At 47.5% G+C, this 20,595-nt stretch overlaps 1 protein-coding gene across 2 annotated transcripts in view; it reads right to left on the reverse strand.

Annotated features, from left to right (window-relative positions):
* Nucleotides 1-6: 6 nt before the first annotated feature.
* The window catches only part of RAPGEF1 (Rap guanine nucleotide exchange factor 1), a 127,808-nt gene continuing 107,219 nt past the window's right edge, over nt 7-20,595 (reverse strand). For both annotated transcript variants that reach the window (XM_018566532.1, XM_018566531.1), the window contains 12 exons: nt 16,831-16,954; nt 16,670-16,745; nt 15,642-15,726; nt 13,685-13,777; nt 13,080-13,268; nt 12,808-12,892; nt 11,083-11,177; nt 10,887-10,965; nt 6,388-6,489; nt 6,208-6,305; nt 6,002-6,130; nt 7-663 (listed from right to left, as the gene is read on the reverse strand). In XM_018566532.1, coding sequence (XP_018422034.1) covers nt 513-663; nt 6,002-6,130; nt 6,208-6,305; nt 6,388-6,489; nt 10,887-10,965; nt 11,083-11,177; nt 12,808-12,892; nt 13,080-13,268; nt 13,685-13,777; nt 15,642-15,726; nt 16,670-16,745; nt 16,831-16,954 — 1,306 coding nt within the window. In that variant the 3' untranslated portion in view covers nt 7-512. The remainder of the gene's footprint in view (nt 664-6,001; nt 6,131-6,207; nt 6,306-6,387; nt 6,490-10,886; nt 10,966-11,082; nt 11,178-12,807; nt 12,893-13,079; nt 13,269-13,684; nt 13,778-15,641; nt 15,727-16,669; nt 16,746-16,830; nt 16,955-20,595) is intronic.

The following is a 20,595-nucleotide window of genomic DNA, read 5'->3' on the forward strand; positions in this document are numbered from 1 at the left end:
ATATATATATACACACACACACACAGGAGTACACTGCCCTCTGCTGGGGGTGGAGGGGAAATGTTGGCAGATCCGAAAAAACAAAATGTGAAGTTGGCAACAACAATAAAAAAAAATAAGGTTTACAATGAGCATCTGGGCTCTGCAGCTAGCTTGGAGTAGCTTGGCGATGTCCCATGAGTCCTTAGTTTATATAGAAGGGCAGGTTCGCTGTGGTCACCAGAACCAGTGTGATACCCGCCATATCCTCAGTCTGCATTTGGTGATGAAAGCAGGGAGGTCCGTAGTGACATGGCACAGAGATCTGTGACTCCCGACAGGATTCGGGGGTCACAAAGTAACATAAGACAATGGTGGGCAGGGTAACCCATGTCTTTGGGAGAGGAGAAGGGGGTCAGTGACAACCAGTAAACAATATATGTCCCCTTTTTGACCCTTCGGTGTGTCCCCCTTGATAGGAAACTTTTCCTCTTTATAGTCCTCGTGGCAGTCTTGTCTGCCTCCTACATATCTTAGGTCTTCTCATCTCTCTCTGTTTTCCGTCGTGTTATATTCCGGGGCTTGATTTTTAAAGACAATTCCCATAGAGCCTCCTCGGCCAGGTGATCGCTGAAGTCGTTGAAAAAAGAGATGATGTCGTCGTTGCGGCGGATCTCGTAGTGACTGTGGAAGAGATTGTGATATCAGGATTAAATTACTTTATTGGAAGAGATTGTGATATCAGGATTAAATTACTTCATTGGTTTATGTCCCCAACAAATTCTTTAGAGCTTTTGTGCCCAGAGCATACGGCCAATTTGTACAACCAAATACATTTTAATATTTTAAAAAACATTGACCATATAAATCTTTCTCTGATAAAAAAAAAACAACCCAGAGTAAGTGTATATAATGTAGTCTGGGTGAAAGTTATGGCATCTACAAATATGATAACCCTGATGTTCTGACTGCCTATCGCATTTGTTGATGCCCTAAAATGCTACTAAAAACACCCAAAATATGACCAAAAAAGCCCCTTTTTTTTGAGAAATAAAAATAAAATAATTGAAAATCAGATTTTTCACAAAGTTGTCATTTTAATCAGATATTTCTCACACACAGCTTGGACATACTTAGTATTACACCCAATGCTGCTACTCCTGCCGAGTATGGCTACACCTCAAGACTTTTTCGCAGCCTAGGGGCCAAAATCCAAGGAGCACCTTCAGGCTTTCAAGGGGCATAAATTAGGCATTCAATTTCCTTATTACCCATCACGTTTTTGGAGGCTTTGAAGTGCTAGAACAGTAGAAATGACTGTAACTGGTAGTGATCAGGCACTGGTTCTGGTTGATTCTAGTACTGCTGTACAGGCACTAGTTCTGGCTGGCATTGGATGATGCTGGCACTGGAACTCTATGACACTGGTTCTGGCTAGCACTAGATGACACTGGTTCTGGCTGGCAATGGATGATGCTTACACTGGTTCTGGCTGGCAATGGATGATGCTTACACTGGTTCTGGCTGGCAATGGATGACGCTTACACTGGTTCTGGCTGGCAATGGATGACGCTTACACTGGTTCTGGCTGGCAATGGATGACGCTTACACTGGTTCTGGCTGGCAATGGATGACGCTTACACTGGTTCTGGCTGGCAATGGATGACGCTTACACTGGTTCTGGCTGGCAATGGATGACGCTTACTCTGGTTCTGGCTGGCAATGGATGACGCTTACTCTGGTTCTGGCTGGCAATGGATCCCGCTTACTCTGGTTCGGGCTGGCAATGGATCCCGCTTACTCTGGTTCGGGCTGGCAATGGATCCCGCTTACTCTGGTTCGGGCTGGCAATGGATCCCGCTTACTCTGGTTCGGGCTGGCAATGGATCCCGCTTACTCTGGTTCGGGCTGGCAATGGATCCCGCTTACTCTGGTTCGGGCTGGCAATGGATCCCGCTTACTCTGGTTCGGGCTGGCAATGGATCCCGCTTACTCTGGTTCGGGCTGGCAATGGATCCCGCTTACTCTGGTTCGGGCTGGCAATGGATCCCGCTTACTCTGGTTCGGGCTGGCAATGGATCCCGCTTACTCTGGTTCGGGCTGGCAATGGATCCCGCTTACTCTGGTTCGGGCTGGCAATGGATCCCGCTTACTCTGGTTCGGGCTGGCAATGGATCCCGCTTACTCTGGTTCGGGCTGGCAATGGATCCCGCTTACTCTGGTTCGGGCTGGCAATGGATCCCGCTTACTCTGGTTCGGGCTGGCAATGGATCCCGCTTACTCTGGTTCGGGCTGGCAATGGATCCCGCTTACTCTGGTTCGGGCTGGCAATGGATCCCGCTTACTCTGGTTCGGGCTGGCAATGGATCCCGCTTACTCTGGTTCGGGCTGGCAATGGATCCCGCTTACTCTGGTTCGGGCTGGCAATGGATCCCGCTTACTCTGGTTCGGGCTGGCAATGGATCCCGCTTACTCTGGTTCGGGCTGGCAATGGATCCCGCTTACTCTGGTTCGGGCTGGCAATGGATCCCGCTTACTCTGGTTCGGGCTGGCAATGGATCCCGCTTACTCTGGTTCGGGCTGGCAATGGATCCCGCTTACTCTGGTTCGGGCTGGCAATGGATCCCGCTTACTCTGGTTCGGGCTGGCAATGGATCCCGCTTACTCTGGTTCGGGCTGGCAATGGATCCCGCTTACTCTGGTTCGGGCTGGCAATGGATCCCGCTTACTCTGGTTCGGGCTGGCAATGGATCCCGCTTACTCTGGTTCGGGCTGGCAATGGATCCCGCTTACTCTGGTTCGGGCTGGCAATGGATCCCGCTTACTCTGGTTCGGGCTGGCAATGGATCCCGCTTACTCTGGTTCGGGCTGGCAATGGATCCCGCTTACTCTGGTTCGGGCTGGCAATGGATCCCGCTTACTCTGGTTCGGGCTGGCAATGGATCCCGCTTACTCTGGTTCGGGCTGGCAATGGATCCCGCTTACTCTGGTTCGGGCTGGCAATGGATCCCGCTTACTCTGGTTCGGGCTGGCAATGGATCCCGCTTACTCTGGTTCGGGCTGGCAATGGATCCCGCTTACTCTGGTTCGGGCTGGCAATGGATCCCGCTTACTCTGGTTCGGGCTGGCAATGGATCCCGCTTACTCTGGTTCGGGCTGGCAATGGATCCCGCTTACTCTGGTTCGGGCTGGCAATGGATCCCGCTTACTCTGGTTCGGGCTGGCAATGGATCCCGCTTACTCTGGTTCGGGCTGGCAATGGATCCCGCTTACTCTGGTTCGGGCTGGCAATGGATCCCGCTTACTCTGGTTCGGGCTGGCAATGGATCCCGCTTACTCTGGTTCGGGCTGGCAATGGATCCCGCTTACTCTGGTTCGGGCTGGCAATGGATCCCGCTTACTCTGGTTCGGGCTGGCAATGGATCCCGCTTACTCTGGTTCGGGCTGGCAATGGATCCCGCTTACTCTGGTTCGGGCTGGCAATGGATCCCGCTTACTCTGGTTCGGGCTGGCAATGGATCCCGCTTACTCTGGTTCGGGCTGGCAATGGATCCCGCTTACTCTGGTTCGGGCTGGCAATGGATCCCGCTTACTCTGGTTCGGGCTGGCAATGGATCCCGCTTACTCTGGTTCGGGCTGGCAATGGATCCCGCTTACTCTGGTTCGGGCTGGCAATGGATCCCGCTTACTCTGGTTCGGGCTGGCAATGGATCCCGCTTACTCTGGTTCGGGCTGGCAATGGATCCCGCTTACTCTGGTTCGGGCTGGCAATGGATCCCGCTTACTCTGGTTCGGGCTGGCAATGGATCCCGCTTACTCTGGTTCGGGCTGGCAATGGATCCCGCTTACTCTGGTTCGGGCTGGCAATGGATCCCGCTTACTCTGGTTCGGGCTGGCAATGGATCCCGCTTACTCTGGTTCGGGCTGGCAATGGATCCCGCTTACTCTGGTTCGGGCTGGCAATGGATCCCGCTTACTCTGGTTCGGGCTGGCAATGGATCCCGCTTACTCTGGTTCGGGCTGGCAATGGATCCCGCTTACTCTGGTTCGGGCTGGCAATGGATCCCGCTTACTCTGGTTCGGGCTGGCAATGGATCCCGCTTACTCTGGTTCGGGCTGGCAATGGATCCCGCTTACTCTGGTTCGGGCTGGCAATGGATCCCGCTTACTCTGGTTCGGGCTGGCAATGGATCCCGCTTACTCTGGTTCGGGCTGGCAATGGATCCCGCTTACTCTGGTTCGGGCTGGCAATGGATCCCGCTTACTCTGGTTCGGGCTGGCAATGGATCCCGCTTACTCTGGTTCGGGCTGGCAATGGATCCCGCTTACTCTGGTTCGGGCTGGCAATGGATCCCGCTTACTCTGGTTCGGGCTGGCAATGGATCCCGCTTACTCTGGTTCGGGCTGGCAATGGATCCCGCTTACTCTGGTTCGGGCTGGCAATGGATCCCGCTTACTCTGGTTCGGGCTGGCAATGGATCCCGCTTACTCTGGTTCGGGCTGGCAATGGATCCCGCTTACTCTGGTTCGGGCTGGCAATGGATCCCGCTTACTCTGGTTCGGGCTGGCAATGGATCCCGCTTACTCTGGTTCGGGCTGGCAATGGATCCCGCTTACTCTGGTTCGGGCTGGCAATGGATCCCGCTTACTCTGGTTCGGGCTGGCAATGGATCCCGCTTACTCTGGTTCGGGCTGGCAATGGATCCCGCTTACTCTGGTTCGGGCTGGCAATGGATCCCGCTTACTCTGGTTCGGGCTGGCAATGGATCCCGCTTACTCTGGTTCGGGCTGGCAATGGATCCCGCTTACTCTGGTTCGGGCTGGCAATGGATCCCGCTTACTCTGGTTCGGGCTGGCAATGGATCCCGCTTACTCTGGTTCGGGCTGGCAATGGATCCCGCTTACTCTGGTTCGGGCTGGCAATGGATCCCGCTTACTCTGGTTCGGGCTGGCAATGGATCCCGCTTACTCTGGTTCGGGCTGGCAATGGATCCCGCTTACTCTGGTTCGGGCTGGCAATGGATCCCGCTTACTCTGGTTCGGGCTGGCAATGGATCCCGCTTACTCTGGTTCGGGCTGGCAATGGATCCCGCTTACTCTGGTTCGGGCTGGCAATGGATCCCGCTTACTCTGGTTCGGGCTGGCAATGGATCCCGCTTACTCTGGTTCGGGCTGGCAATGGATCCCGCTTACTCTGGTTCGGGCTGGCAATGGATCCCGCTTACTCTGGTTCGGGCTGGCAATGGATCCCGCTTACTCTGGTTCGGGCTGGCAATGGATCCCGCTTACTCTGGTTCGGGCTGGCAATGGATCCCGCTTACTCTGGTTCGGGCTGGCAATGGATCCCGCTTACTCTGGTTCGGGCTGGCAATGGATCCCGCTTACTCTGGTTCGGGCTGGCAATGGATCCCGCTTACTCTGGTTCGGGCTGGCAATGGATCCCGCTTACTCTGGTTCGGGCTGGCAATGGATCCCGCTTACTCTGGTTCGGGCTGGCAATGGATCCCGCTTACTCTGGTTCTGGCTGGCAATGGATGACGCTTACTCTGGTTCTGGCTGGCATTATTAAAATAAAGCACAATCCTCCTTTACATCCCACGTCAGCCAAATCCCATTGCAGCTCATAGTGCGAGGGTTTCATTAACAGAGGCAGTGCTGTCAGCCCAGAAAGCAGTGGTAAGTGGTATAGCCAGGTGCTGATTGACAAGCTACAGGCTTGGGAATCTGCAGTGACAATGCTGATAGACAGTGGGGTACAGATGAGGGTACAGATGCGCCTACAATGAATGCATAACTAAAGTCCTGCTGTAAAATATTGCTAGCACTTAAGAGTTCTCCTAGGACGGGGGTCTAGAGAGATTTTTATCCCTGAATTTGTCCTGTAATGTAAAGTGTGAATTTTAACACCAAAACCACTTAAAGCCATTTGTCAATGATGAAAGCGAAGCATTAATGGAGCAATAAAAGACACAAACAAGCATTAAATGCAATGGGCAAACTGCGGAGATGGCTTTGGACTTACACTTGTTGGAATCGCCTCATGCTGTCTAGGATGTTGAACTGCTGCCACCTCTTGGAGAAGTTTACTTTGCCATCAATATGGTCTGGATTCCCCAGGTGCACAAAGGTGAGGTCCTGCAGGATCAGACCCCTAGAGGGAAGAAACAAGAGATCAGCAAAAAGTCTGCTGATTAGTGTTTTTAGCTGCTGGCAGTGAAGGAAACTTACAAGTAAGGTATACATGGGGGCTCCACCTCAGAGAGGGCTGCCCGGTATGCCCGGAATGAAGACGAGCTGTCTATCAGTGTGCAGTACTCAGCCAAACCCTGTGGGGATCAAGTACAATGTATTATTCCAACAAGTACAGGCAGCAGTCTACAGTACCATTAATACGCTCCCAGAACTTACCTCTGATGTCTGCTTCTGCCACTCCAGACGGCGGATGGGAGCAGAGTCCAGTGCAGAGAGGATGGCAAGATAAGAGTTAAAGTTGTTCAGTTTTCTCAGGTGCTGTTGAACAAAAACGTGGCCAAAATGAGATCCTCAATGCTCAAGACCATAACCAATGCTTTCTAACCTCTGTACTGAAGCCCCCAACATAAGGACATCCCACGAAGAAGCTCAATATAATATATTTCAAGTGTAAATAGGAGCAGGGCAATCAAATACTATCCAACATGACACAAAAACATTTTAATCAAAACATTGCTGTGCAAAACTTTCTTAGGAAAAGCATTAATGAATTACATACAGTCAATTCAGACTGCGCATCCAACATCCAACCAGGCAAGTCCTGACTACAGGCTCTAAGGCCGGGTTCACACCTAGGCGTTTTTCAGCGCTGATCGAAGCGCTGAAAAACGCTCAGCAAGTGAAATCCCATGAATCCCTATGGGCATGGTTCCCACCTGAGCGTATTTCAGCACGTGGAAACGCGCTAAAAAACGCCCTACGCCCAAACAAGTACAGGAGCTTCTTTGGGGCGTTTTTCCGCCCGTTTCCATTGTTATTCCCGAGTGTGGCTCCGGGTTAACAAAGCGGTAACCCCGAGCCACACTCGGGAATACATCGTAGGACTTACCTTGTCCACGATCCCGCTGTGTTCCACGGCCGCTGACGACTTCCTGGTTCCGTCCCTTGCGAGCAGCTGCGTCGCACGGGAGCGGAACCGGCGGGAAGTTTAAAAAAAAAAAAACCCAGAAAAAAAAAGAGAAAATAAAAAGGGGGAAAAAAAAATCATACCGCCAGGGAGGTATAAAAACAAGCGTCGAATGCACGTTTCACTGAACGAAAAAATGTGCTGAAGAAAAGCGCCTATGGTATGCCCAGCCTAAAGGAGGCTCAACTTCAAAAAGCTACCACTAAAATGGCAGAAGCTTTGCTCTACGCCACTGTCTTTGCATCAAAGACATCAGAAAGTCTATGGTGTTTGACATTCTCTAAGCAGTTTGTTATTTTCTGGAGATCTGCAGCTCAAGTACAAGGCCCTACAGGGCTGGACACGATTATATACTTCTGCTCAGTCCCATAAGATACTCAATGAGGGGAATTTATCAAAACTGGAGCAGACAAAATCTGGAGCAGCTGTCCATGGCAACCAATCAGCTTCTCTCTTTAGTTGGTTCAGTTAAGATTTGAAAATGAAAGAGAGAAGCTAATTGGTTGCCGTGCACAGTTGCTCCAGATTTTATCTGTGCAAAGTTTTGATAAATCCCCCTCATTGCGTCTTACTTCCTACTTGTAGCCAAGGGAGGAATCTTAAGCTGCCCATACACCTCACAACCATTGTGCGATGGTTGTAAGGTGATTAAAAGTTCGTACGACCTGCACATCTTGGACAGGCAGATCGTACATGCGATCATCGCAAGTCCTCCCCGCTGAGGGGAGGGCTTGCAGATGATTGAAATGGTAAGCGGGCAGTGTGCTTGCGCACCTCGGGCCGTGCGGCTTTCGTCTTGCGATCGCGCTACCAACCCGCCAAAAACCGTACGATTTTTAGGCAGGTTTTCCAGCGTGCTCGTTATACGAAAATCTTAGGACCGTACAGTAAATGCGGTCGCACGCTGCCCTTCAACCTTACGATTATCGTATGATCACAGGATTGCACGCGATTATCGTACAATAATCGTCAGATGTATGGCCACCTTAACTGCAACAGACCTGAAATGTTTACACCAAGACCCCCCAAATATACAAAGAAACATCCTATTACTCAGCTCACACACACTGACAAAAATCATGCGGCCACTGCTGGGATTTTATTAGAAAGCTCCACATCCTAATGATCACATGAGTAACGTGCAATGACTGCGTCACAAATGTTCATTTACAAAATCACTTTTTCAATGAAGACTTTTAGAACTCGGCCATTTGCACAGGTACACGCGCTTTCTCCATCCCAATCCATATGGCACGATTCAGGTCTGATAAAAGACAGATTTCTGGCGGGCTCCAGCTACACTTGAGGGTGTAATGTCTGCCTAGTAAAGGGAAGAATGCAGCACCTTTGCACATCTGATCTACAACATTACCCTTATTTGATATCACTTGATAGTAGATTAAAGTCCAACTCCAACCAGATATAGATCCGAGAGCAAGGAAAGGTGAGACCCTCTGCTAGGTTTTTAATGCTGTGTGCATTCCTATTAAAGTGCAATATGTCCCCCTGCACTCCTCACAGCGTCTCCGGCCCAAATCACAATGATGGTGCTTGTAGTGATACTCACGGATGGCGCAGTGCACATCAAACAGCAAATGAACAGGAATCCCCAGCACTCAGTGGAAAATATTCAAACCATAAAGTCCATTTAATCGAACAAATCATCATACATGTTGCAATAATTATAACCGACGTTTCGGGGCCACGCAGGGACCCTGCATCAGGGCAACAATGTCACACCCATTGTTACCCTGATGAAGGGTCCCTGTGTGGCCCCCGAAACGTCGGTTATAATTATTGCAACATGTATGATGATTTGTCCGATTAAATGGACTTTATGGTTTGAATATCTTCCACTGAGTGCTGGGGATTCCTGTTCCTGTTCATTTGCTGCATTCCTATTAATTCATCTTCACTTCCTGTTCTATCGAATGCGGACCCTAACCTGCTGTGATGCGGCTGGAGAAGGATTTTCGGACCACATTTTTCAGAGTTACTCAAAAGGACATTTATGCACTTTAGGAACTCCCCATTCATGGTGGCAGATATAGGATCATTGAAGGAAGGAAAAAGCGAACTGGGTCCTTTCCTTCTGTCCCTCGTCTCTTCTTCAATTGGGGTTTCGGTGTCTTCGGCACAGTTTTGGATGGGAGGTTTATCATGGCCCCTGGTTCCTCCTTGTATCCTAGAACCTTGGTCCTTCTCCAAGCACTTGGTGTTTGACTAGTTCCCTATGGTCCCCTGAGGAAGCTAACAGCGAAACGCGTCAGGACTGGGACCAACACCGGATACGCAAGCTATCCAGAAAGATTACAATTGTGGTATCACTACTGATTTTCTAAATTTAACCTGGATATGTTATCAATGTTCTTTCTGGTATTTGTGTATATCCTTGGTGTCGTATGTAACAAATATTTGGGAAATGTTGTCCTGGATAACAATTTGATCACACTAATGTATGTATATGTCAAATAAATTATGTTTCTTGATTTTACTTATGCAATGGTCATGACGCGCTTATTAAACTATGTATTTTGTAGGGGGAGAGGTGCCTCCAGATTGTGAATATTGAGGCAATTTATGAATTTGGTAATTTTCCTGTTCTATCAGACATCTGTCACCTGGACAGGAATTCATGTAACTCTCCCTGCTGGGACAGACAGCAATCCAATCCTGACAGAGGATCCTAAAGTTCGTCTTTATTTCTGCTTGGGTCCCTGTTGGGGGTATTTCCCCTCTCAAAGTAATACAGATAACGACACAGAGTTGACAAACTCTAACCCTATGCCACTGTATCAAGGTGAAAACAAAGTTTTGGCTTGAGTTGAGCTTTAATTAAATTTAGTAGGGATGCACCGATATATCGGCCGCCGAAACATATCGGCCGAAAATGGCACTTTTGGCATAATGTGCCATTTTTCTGCCGACCCCTGCTTTCTTTCCTCCCCGCTGGATGCTGCTCTGTGTCCCAGCGGGGAGGAGAGAAACTGATAGCCGGCCGAGCGCTGCGGTTGGAGAGTGCTGTGAGCGGCCGGCGTCTCCTCCAACACGGCTCAGCCTCCTATCACAGTCCGGCAGAGCGGTGTGTGGGTGGAGACAGGCCGCGCTGTCACAGGAGGCTGAGCGTGTCAGGATGGAGAGCGGGTACAAGCAGTCAGTGATCAGTGATCGCTGAGTGTTTGCAGATAATTGAAGACATGGTATGGTTACTATATCCTCAATAATGAATGAATGGGAAGTGATCTACATCACTTCCTGTTCATTCATAGTTGTGGTTACAGTAATCATACCATGTCCTTATGTTATCAATGAAAAGGAACACTCAGAGGATTCTTGATCATTGATAACAGGTGATACAGAAAAAGAGACTCTGTGTTCTCAATCTCTTTTTCTAATTTTAAAAGGGAAATATCAGGGATCTGTTTAGACCCCCTAATATTTCACCAAAGCCCCTAAAAGTAAAGTAAAAAATATTTAATTAAAAATGAATACAAATATTAAAAAATTAAAACGTTTATAAAAAAATAAATAAAATATTTGAAAAATTTGAAAAAAATTAAAATAAAAACATTTTCGGTTTTGGCTTGCCAATTTTTTTTATGTCGGTTTTAAAATATTCATTTCGGTGCACCTCTAAAATTTAGCCTCTTGACATGGCTCCTGAACTCTAAATGAACCTCCCCTCCGTAGGCTCAAGTATCAGTTGGAAATATAGCAGGGGCAGCTGAGCTGCTGACGAATTGCTCACCTTCATAATTTTGATGAATTTCAGCAGCAGCCTCTCTCTGTCTTGTGCCTTCTCTTGCAGCATGATGATGGATCGCACCCTGTAATAGACGAGGCATAGTTCAACCTTAACATTTACTACACCGCTTTTCACTGACAAAGGTTTATTCATCACTTCTGTGTGTCTGGTATTAGTCCTCCACGTTCTCATCTCTTACCAGTAGGACATGTTGTTAAAGTGTTCCGTGAACTGTGTCAGGTTTGGACTTTTCTCCTCGTTTTGCTCTTTTGCCCACAGCAGAACCTCGGGGATCTAAAATGGGAAGCCAGAGATACGATTAATGATAAAATTCTGAGCCCTCGGTGAAACCTGCCATTTTGTGCGCTGGTGCCATATTCATGAAAGTCAGTGCAATCAGTGCAAAATGTACTGCAAAGTCGGCTGAGAAATGAAGAACTCAGACTGTGCAGACAGTTCAAACTCAGAACCTCTGGTGGCTGAACACACAAATATAGCTCTTTCGGAGACAACCTTCAGTAAACTGCGTTTGTGTGTACTGTTTGCAATACATGTGGGCAGTCATTTGTACACGTTGACTGTACGTTATAGGATGCTGTACAATGTAAGACAGTCTGCTGACTCTTTAAAAACACAATATGTAACTACATGTATGAGAAAATTAGGGTTTAGATGTATAGGTTAGACCCTTGGTTCTCAACTCGTGGGTCGCGACCCCATGTTCAGTGGGTCGTCATATGCCTTCCACTTTTCTAGGTGAGAGACTCCTCAGCCTCCCCCTAAAGCAGCAGTCAGTTCTCGCACGAGCAGCCGTTCAAAATATGCTGCCCGCTGCCGAGTGTCAGCTTGAGGTGGAGTGCGCTAGAAGTATGGCCATAAGGGAGCTCCATCCATTTGTGCATTGTTTACAGCTCCTACATGTGCCTTGTATAAGGTGCCTGGACTGGACTGGCGTCCCATTCTGGCACCTCTACGGGGATCGCAAGGGAGTTGTACAAGCAATGCACATATGGCTGGAGCTCAGTCACAGCACAGCAGCCCACACTGGACCACAAGCTGAGGATCCACTCCAGTTCTCGTAAGGTAGGGACACTGGGTGGATCTTAAGAAAAAGTATTTTTGGTGTGCGTGTGTCTGTCAGTGTTTTTGAGGGTCCATTCACACTAGTACAGTGCGTTAATCACCACAGTCCCATGCAATTATTGCACTGTACCACGTAATCGCACCTATTACATGTTCTGGTGTGGGAGGTGTGTTGCATTGCCATTAATGTGAATGACACCCCAAACCTCCCGCCCACAGTCCGATCGTCTGCACCCTAACGCCCAGTACTACAATGCCGTCCATTCCATTGCAGTGCATCTTGGGTCGCGACTTAAATACCAAGGACAAATGTGGGTCCTGAGGTTACACAGGTTGAGAACCACTGGGTTAGACTGAGGTTAGGTGTAGAGGTTAAAGTAACCCTTTACTGACATAAATACAAGTGCTGCTAATACTGAACACTTTCTGCAAATGCCATTTGTCTAGCTGCCTCTGGCTTCAATACTTTGAGACACCGGCCCAGAAAAAGCAGGGAACAAGTGACGTTGCATCCTGATCTGCATGCTAGTATAGATGTCATTGGATCACCAAATAGACTTAATAAGCCCCCTAACACCTACTACAGGTTTCCAGGGGAAGGGGGGTTGCAATTGGTGATGGTGTGATAAACTAGGGTTGATTATCTTTAATTTTACACGACAGTTGTGGGTAGCTGGACCAATGTTTTATAATTGATTGTCTTTAATTGTGTGACGTATATGATAAATATTATTAGTGTTAACATTTCTGGCCTTCAAGCTCCTAAGGCGAAAACAACCAAGCCAATTAGCAAGGCAGTCCATTTTGGACCCAGAAATCAGTGCTGCCCCAGGGAACCCACCTCAATCTTGTAGAAGAGCTCTGCGTCCAGAAGGGTCAGCTGTTCTGCAATTTCGTGACTGTGGAAGTCGTGGAGAGTCCCCGGCCTGTAACAGAACACATACTGGGATCAGTCTACTGGTTGTACAACACCACACGCAGAAATACACAATGCAGATCAGGTTTCCCACAGGAATTGCATGGCAGAGTAATTCTAAGACGTCAAAGCAGAAGACAACGCCACACGTTTTATATACACGGCAAACTGCTACGTGAAATAGAAGAAATGCATACCTTGCAGCAACGCCTCTGGCAGCGAGGGGTCTCATGGCGGAGTTGCAGTGGCTCTGCATCCTCTTATTATCCACTTTTTCCAGGATATTCTTCCTCAGGACTCTGGCCAGACTCAGATCCCCTTTACACACCAGCTTGAACACTAGTTCCATCAGCAGCTTCAAGATTTCATCTGTCAGCTCCACCAAACTGCAGAAGAGGAAAGAAAAAAAGAAAGGTCAAAATATGCCCATCATTTAATAACAGAAGAGGAATTCTGGGGGTTTTATGCGGTGTTTAGCACCAATTTTAGCAGAAGTTGAGACCTTGTGGACACCATGCCCCTAGGATACAGTGATCTGAAGATTAACAATGATGCAGAAAAAAAAAGTGCCCAAAATGTATCAGTTTTTTTTAGTCTAGACACTATTTATAACTTGACAGGTTCACGTTAAGGATCAAAGCCTATAAAGATATAATTCCCTTCAACGGCACCACACTGTGTGCACAGATATGTGAAGATTGATGCTTTATAATCTCTTTCATTGGCTGCCAAAGGGACTTCTTCTGTGCGGGTCACTATTGCAAATCATTCAGTGTTAGTCTGATAACGGACTTGTACTTACCACAGCTCGTCCACCACTCTCACCAGAACGAAGAAGGTGTTCTTGCTCACACGCTGCTTGAATGTGTCCTGGAAGTGGCAGAATCTCTCATATGTTGAAAATAGTTAAAGAAAACAGTCTCCAGTTCACAAAATATTCTTAAACGGAATGTGAAGTTTAATTTATTCCCCCCCCCCCTTTTTATGGTCAAGTAATGCCGTCAGAGTGTCATTCCAATGTTAATTCTCATCTTCTACTAGCTTCAGTTTCTGTTCGAGAATTGGTTCTGACCAAGCTGCCTGGCTGCAGAGAGGTAACAGAGGTACTGACCTAGGGGAGGGATCCAGTAAAACATGCTCCACCCCCTCTAATACCAACAGCATGCTCTGTAAATATCAGAGGGAGGAGGCAGACCTAGGGGAGGGATCCAGGAAAACATGCTCCGCCCCCTCTAATACGTACAACATGTTCTATAAATGTTAGCAGAGAGAGGGGCGGGAGGGGTGAGGGGCAATGGGGAAGGCAGACCTAGGGGAGGGATTCAGGAAAACATGCTCTACCCCCCCCCTGATTCCAACAACATGCTCTGTAAATATTATCAGAGACAAGGGAGTGTCAGACCTAGGGGAGGGATCCAGGAAAACATGCTCCACCCCCTCTAATACCAACATGCTCTGTAAATGTTATCAGAGATGGGGTGCGTGTCAGACCTAGGGGAGGGATCGAGGAAAACATGCTCCGCCCCCTCTAATACCTACAACATGCTTTGTAAATATTATCAGAGATGGGGGGGTGTCAGTGACTATTCTAACCCACAACGGCTCCTTCTACACACACACTGGTCACAGACATTTCCTTAACATAAGCTGTCAAGGGGGGAAACAAAGGGATTACAAATACAAAATCGTATTCCTGGGGTGACTACAGATAGTTTTAAAACTGAACAAAATCAATGTATGCATTTACTTTATACCTATTGTATTAAGTACATCAAGGCTTGTACTATAATACCTTGTTGTAAACCGCAAAAATATCTATTCATGGAATACATGGCACCATTTCATTGGGCAGAGCTGAATGATGGAGAACGCTTTTCTTTCAGAAGGATAACTCCCACCATCTACATGTGCAGACAAAGCCTTTGTAACAGCAGGGGGCAGCACTAGTCCACATCTTGCCTCACTGGTTGCGGAGCACACTGCATAGGAAAGACAGATAATCTGACTAAAGGAAGTGCTGCCAATGTTAACAGTCCCCATCACCAAAAATATGCTTCCCTCATACATCTAAACCAATTCTATCACATGCAGGCAATAAGGGAGCCGCAGATTGTTTTTTTTACTATTATTAGCAAGCTTGAGGGCCGTCATCCTTATCCTTGCTTTACTGCCTAGTGAGTCACTGACATGCAGCAAGCATCCATGATGGGGGGCTCTGGCTTTTCAGATTTCAGTGGCTGTATGTTTGCTCCAGGTAAATGACTTTCCAGGAAGTGAAGCTAGAACTAGTCTGACAGTCCTGGAACCTGCATCTTAAAAACAGTATGCAATGGAAGTTCCCATATTTCTGTGCAAACAGGTTTCATTTAAAGGAAACCAGTGCTAAAAGAATTGTGGAGACAGCCATTGCTGCCTCTGCTGGAAATGCTAGTTGTCTGGCTGTCTCTGTCTTCTGTGAGATGCTGACCTGAAACAAGCAAGCAAACTCCAGTGACTTTGCCAGTACTGAAGTCACTGGTTCAGCATGATAGCCAGGAAACTCGTATTTTCAGTATAGCAATGGCAGTCTTGATAATCTTTCACTACAGGTTTCCTTGACATCCATCTTGGATTGCCTATGTAGGCCTTTGGTGTGGGGGAAATAGTAGGAAGGGGAATGAAAGACACTGGCTTAACAATGTTACCCTACGCAGCCGTTAAACTCTGCAATGACAATATCACATCCCAATCGATAATTCTTTGCCATATGAAAAGGATATCTGTACTGGAGTTTCTGAATCAGCTCCTCTGGTGTTATGAATGTCCGGTAGGTGGTCAGAAAGGCCTCACAATAAAGAACCAGATCTGCAGGGAGAGAATTCAGCATTAAAATAAACTTTGTGTTCCAGAACGTTACACGAGAACAAACATAATAGCCGTGTGTTCGCTGAATGTTCAAGGAGAAGCATTTCATCCAGTCTGCCTGCATCTCAGAACTCTGAGGTCATACAGACACGCTGCGGCAAGAAGAGCCCCAGGGCAATCTTTATCAGAGAGGAAACTCCTTGGAATGTAACCCGGATCTGTGCACAGCTCTCAGTCAGCGGAGACCTCGAATGCTAACTGACACCCACATACTTAGCTCTTTTGAAAAAAAAAAAAGGAGCAATGAATAACGGCGATTAATTATCGTTAACACGGAACACATCTACAAGTGTTGTCAACGAAACAAGTGGTGGTAATGACGGCCTTCGTAGGCAGATACTCTGCAGAATGCTTTTAAAGGGCGATTTCAGTCAAATCAGCACACAGCTGAAACAATTTTGTATGTGACTTTATTATGATGGACCTAATTTTGTGATTCATCAAATCCTGATGACTAGTCAGTCATGAGCACACATATGATGAACGCCCAAGCACCTCACCTTCCTGGGCACCATCGTACAGAGCAGTGTAGGTTGGTGCCCACAGTGTTCCACCTTCCACTAGTTTTCAACTGTCAGCTAGTGTACAGCATGTCTTCCAGATACAGTATACTAGCTCTGGAAAGTAATTCCTAAGGCTAATGTCGAGTGGAAGAATCCTTGGCTGCTTTCTATGTCTTGTTCCCTCCCTTGAAGGACACTAGAAAATATAAGTTGTGGGGGGAAGAGCAAAACATACAAAAGTATTTGTTTTTCACTGCCTGCATGTGTCCTTCAAAGTGATCCTGCTAATGGCGAGTTCTCTGCTGCACGTGTGACATTAGCCTAATGGTTGGTGTGATTATTTCCTGATAGACGCCATGAAGGTGTAGATTAAGACTTACCTTTTCGGTCTGTCTCTGTGGCATGGACAAGTAAGATATCTCCAGAACCGCCCCTAACATCCGGCCCATCGTCACCCTGCACATACAAAAATCATTGATCACTTCTGCCAAAGAATTCAAATGGGATCTGCCACCTCCTATGTCCACTATGAGCTGCTCACCTCTTGTTTCAGTGTGAGTTTCGCCATGATCTCATTGTGGTCCACAAGGGAAAGCTCATCCAACTCATCGCTCTCCTCCGCCTCTGGTGCTTCGTGATTATGCCCACCAGGAGAATTGGGGAGCCTGAAAAATGAGGATTGTTAGCATGCAATGAATGTGGATGTGAAGGCCACACGAAGTGGCCCGCCCTTTGCCGCTATAACAGCTTCAATTCTTCTGGGAAGGCGACCCCAAGGTTTAGGAGCGTGTCTATGAGAATTGTCCATACCATAGATAGGGGCTCTGCACAGGATCATGAGATACACGGCGTCCCTGGGGCCATATGACCAACATGCTGTGACCTAAATACCCCTGCTGGTTCCTTTTATTAGATCAATCAATACAATATTAGACAGCTAGTCACACTGTATTGCTTCTATCACCATTTAAAGAAACCCATACTGAGAGAAATAAAGGCTGTTGGAGACCTTTAAATAAACAACCTCTGGCTGTCATGCCGAATCCCAGGATTCTATATTTTTTGAGCCGTTGGAACGCAGACCAGGAGTTCGGATTTCGCCCTGCACTTCACAGGCTGCATGCGTGTTCCAGGTCAGCAACTCAAAGCTCTGATGCCACAAGATCAGCATGGCAGCCAGGCAACTAATATTTTCAGAAGAAATCGGCGGTAACAGCCTCCATAATTTTGCCAGTGTTGATGTCCTTTAAAGGGAGTACTAATTACCTGTGCGTAACCATCACCTGATGTGAAGCCGACTGGGTCCAGCACTAGTATTCAGGTAGACATACACTTTACAACCCTCGCAAGACTTTTGTCTTGCGAGGGTTGTAAAGTAATTTAAAAAAACGTACGATCTGCCCATCTTTGACAGGCAAATCGTACTTGCGATCACCGCAAGCTGGCTTCCGATGACCGCAATGCTGAACGGGCAGTGTGCGCGTACGCACACTGGCCCGTTCGGCAGTTGTCTCCCGAGCATGCCACAAACCAGCTGAAAATCCTACGATTTTCGGCTTGTTTTCAAACATGCTCCTTAGACAAAAGACGTGCTACCGTACAGTAGAAACGGTCGCACGCCTTCCATACACTTTGCGATTATCGTACGATCGCAGGATTTCCCACGATTCTCGTACGGTAATCGTGCAGTGTATGGGCACCTTTAAACTCTTGAGGCACAGAATGGCAGTTTGTGTTTGAGGCTTCTCACAAAAGGTATCTTGTGGTGTAACAGATTACCTTTAAAGAAGTCTTTGTGCACATTAATGTAACCTATAGGTGCAGCAATTCTGAATAATTAAATGTAGTGCCCAGCATCAAATTAACCCCTTTTGCTAAAGAAGATCTTAGTAATCGGCAGCAGCGTATTAGTAGTTTTGCTGCTTTCTTATGAGCATTGGCAGCACACACAAGACACACTCCACGTGATTGGCCCACTTTATTACCCATTGCGATCAAATTTAAACTCGAGTTAGAAATTATCCGCTGGAAGGAGAACAGAGGGTGAAGCTACAAGCCCGCATTGCAAAGACTGTCACAGGCATGCCTCCCAGAGTCAAAGGCATGACGGGACTGGTAGTTTCACCACAGCTGGTGTGCCAAGGTTGCCTAACTGGTTTAGACCTCTTGATAAATGAGGCCCTATTGCCTACAAACTCCGGTATCTGGATGCCAAAACGTAATGTTTGAGGGTAACAAGCAAACTAATTGGAGATTTTATTTTTCTAGCACAGGTCAGAGAATGTAAAATCTGACGGGTTGCTATGGTAAAAGCCTTAGTTCTTCTTTGCTCTGCTTTCCAATACATTGGCCTGCTCTGCTACCTGTATGCAGGATTAGCCAATATATTACATTTTGTATTACACATCCCTCTATAGCAGTGAGCTCAGCTCACTTCTAATACAAAGCAGGCACTGCTGACAGGCTCGCAGCAGCTGCAGAAGGGGTCATTAATGAACCTATAATTAAAAAGTAATGCTGCGTATTAAATAACTGTAATTAGCTTGAGTCTTTCCATGCAAGGCGACGTGAAGAGGTGGCAAATGCTGTGTAATAAGGTGCCGACACCATCATAGTGGCAAGTGGAATGACAGGGAGCCACAAATAACACAAGCTACTTGACATGGAAATGTAATCGTTTAGCATGCTGTTATTTGACTGGATGATGAGAAAGGTGAGAGAGAGGAGGAGGAGGAGATGGAGAGAGAGAGAAGCACAGAGGACAGACTAGACAGATAGCACAAAGATGACCTGAACAATAACAGGGCAGTGAGCACACAGAACAAAGAATGGGAAGAGAAAAGACACATGAGGGAGGATGACTGGTATGACACAGGAAATGCAGGCTGCATCTATAAATGACAGGGTCTCCAAACATTATAATTATAGGCCCTGCTGGCTCTTTTATGTTAAAGCCAAAAAAACATTTCCAAACACCAGCATTGGACTTAACAGATGTCCCAGCAGGGAGTTAGTTCTTGTCTGATACCAGGGATAAACATGGCAGCTGCACTTGCTAAGTCACCAGCAAAAGTGAACTGCAGGCCTAACTCAGGAGGTATTATTGTGTCATCAGTTCCATCACAAATTTAAAAAAAAACAGAACGAAACAACAACCTGGACTGGCCAATGCTGTCTGGCATCTCAAGAAGATTACACAACTGGCTGGTTGATTTACTAAAGGAAAATAGGCTGTTCGCTTTGCATGAGAATTTTCCCTTAGCTTAAAGGGTTATAAAACCCTTGCGTGTTTTTGCATATATCTACTGCTAGCAAATCTGAAGAGTCTCGGGCGGCCGCAAAGGATCTTGGGGCGGGCGTATGCGCACTTTAGATGTTCGGCCGGGAGACTAGGAGAGAGGGTAAGTATATGGAGCAGCGTGCACCCGCACAGACTCCGTGGGAGATGAGAGGAGGACAGAGGAGTCGGCACTGGATCGGACACCCGCACCAGCGCTGGAGGGACAGACAGTAAAGAAGATGATCGGATTAAAGTGACATTAAAGGCAAAAAAATTTTTTCCCTCCCCCCAATGTTAATGTCAGCACCTTAAATTATATCTCTTAGGCCCCATTCGCACTGAGCAGCATGAAAATCGCGCGATTTTATATGTGCGATTTGTCGCGCAACTTTTTCCTATTGGGCTGTATGCAATCAGGAGCAAAATCGCTCGAAATCCGCAGAAAAAAGGGTCATGTAGGAGCGACAAGCTACAGGCGATATTGAGCTGCGAGATGTGAACAGCTCCATTGAAATGCATTGGAGAAGCTACATAGAGCGATATCGCGTGGAAATATGAGGAAATATATCGCTGCAAAAATCACCCGATAAATCGCTCAGTGTGAATGGGGCCTTAATCCGATCATCTTCTTCTTTCCTGATGTTTTCATCTGTCCCTCCAGCGGTGCGGCGTCTCTCCGATCCAGCGCTGACTCCTCTCTGCTTACAGGCACTTCTGATCCCATGGTGTTTGCATGCGGGTGCACGCGTCCATAGACTTCCTCTATCTCTGTTCGTCTCCCGTCCGAGAATCCGAACTGCTCCAAGATGCTTTGCGGCCGCCCGATCAGTTTCGTTTTCTCTGGCGGGAGCGCGCAGCGAAAACAAGGTAAATTTAAACCGCTGTTAAAGCCGTTTTTGTTGTTTTTTAAACTGTTTGCCTATATCTACCGCTTGATAGCAGTAGATATAGGCAAAAAAAGGGAGGGTTTAAAACCCCTTTAAGGTAAGTCCCTAGTCCCTACAGCAGGATTGGGAAGGGGAAGGG

Source organism: Nanorana parkeri, unplaced genomic scaffold, assembly GCF_000935625.1.
Source record: "Nanorana parkeri isolate BGI_ZX_2015 unplaced genomic scaffold, ASM93562v1 scaffold958, whole genome shotgun sequence".
NCBI classification, from domain to species: domain Eukaryota; kingdom Metazoa; phylum Chordata; class Amphibia; order Anura; family Dicroglossidae; genus Nanorana; species Nanorana parkeri.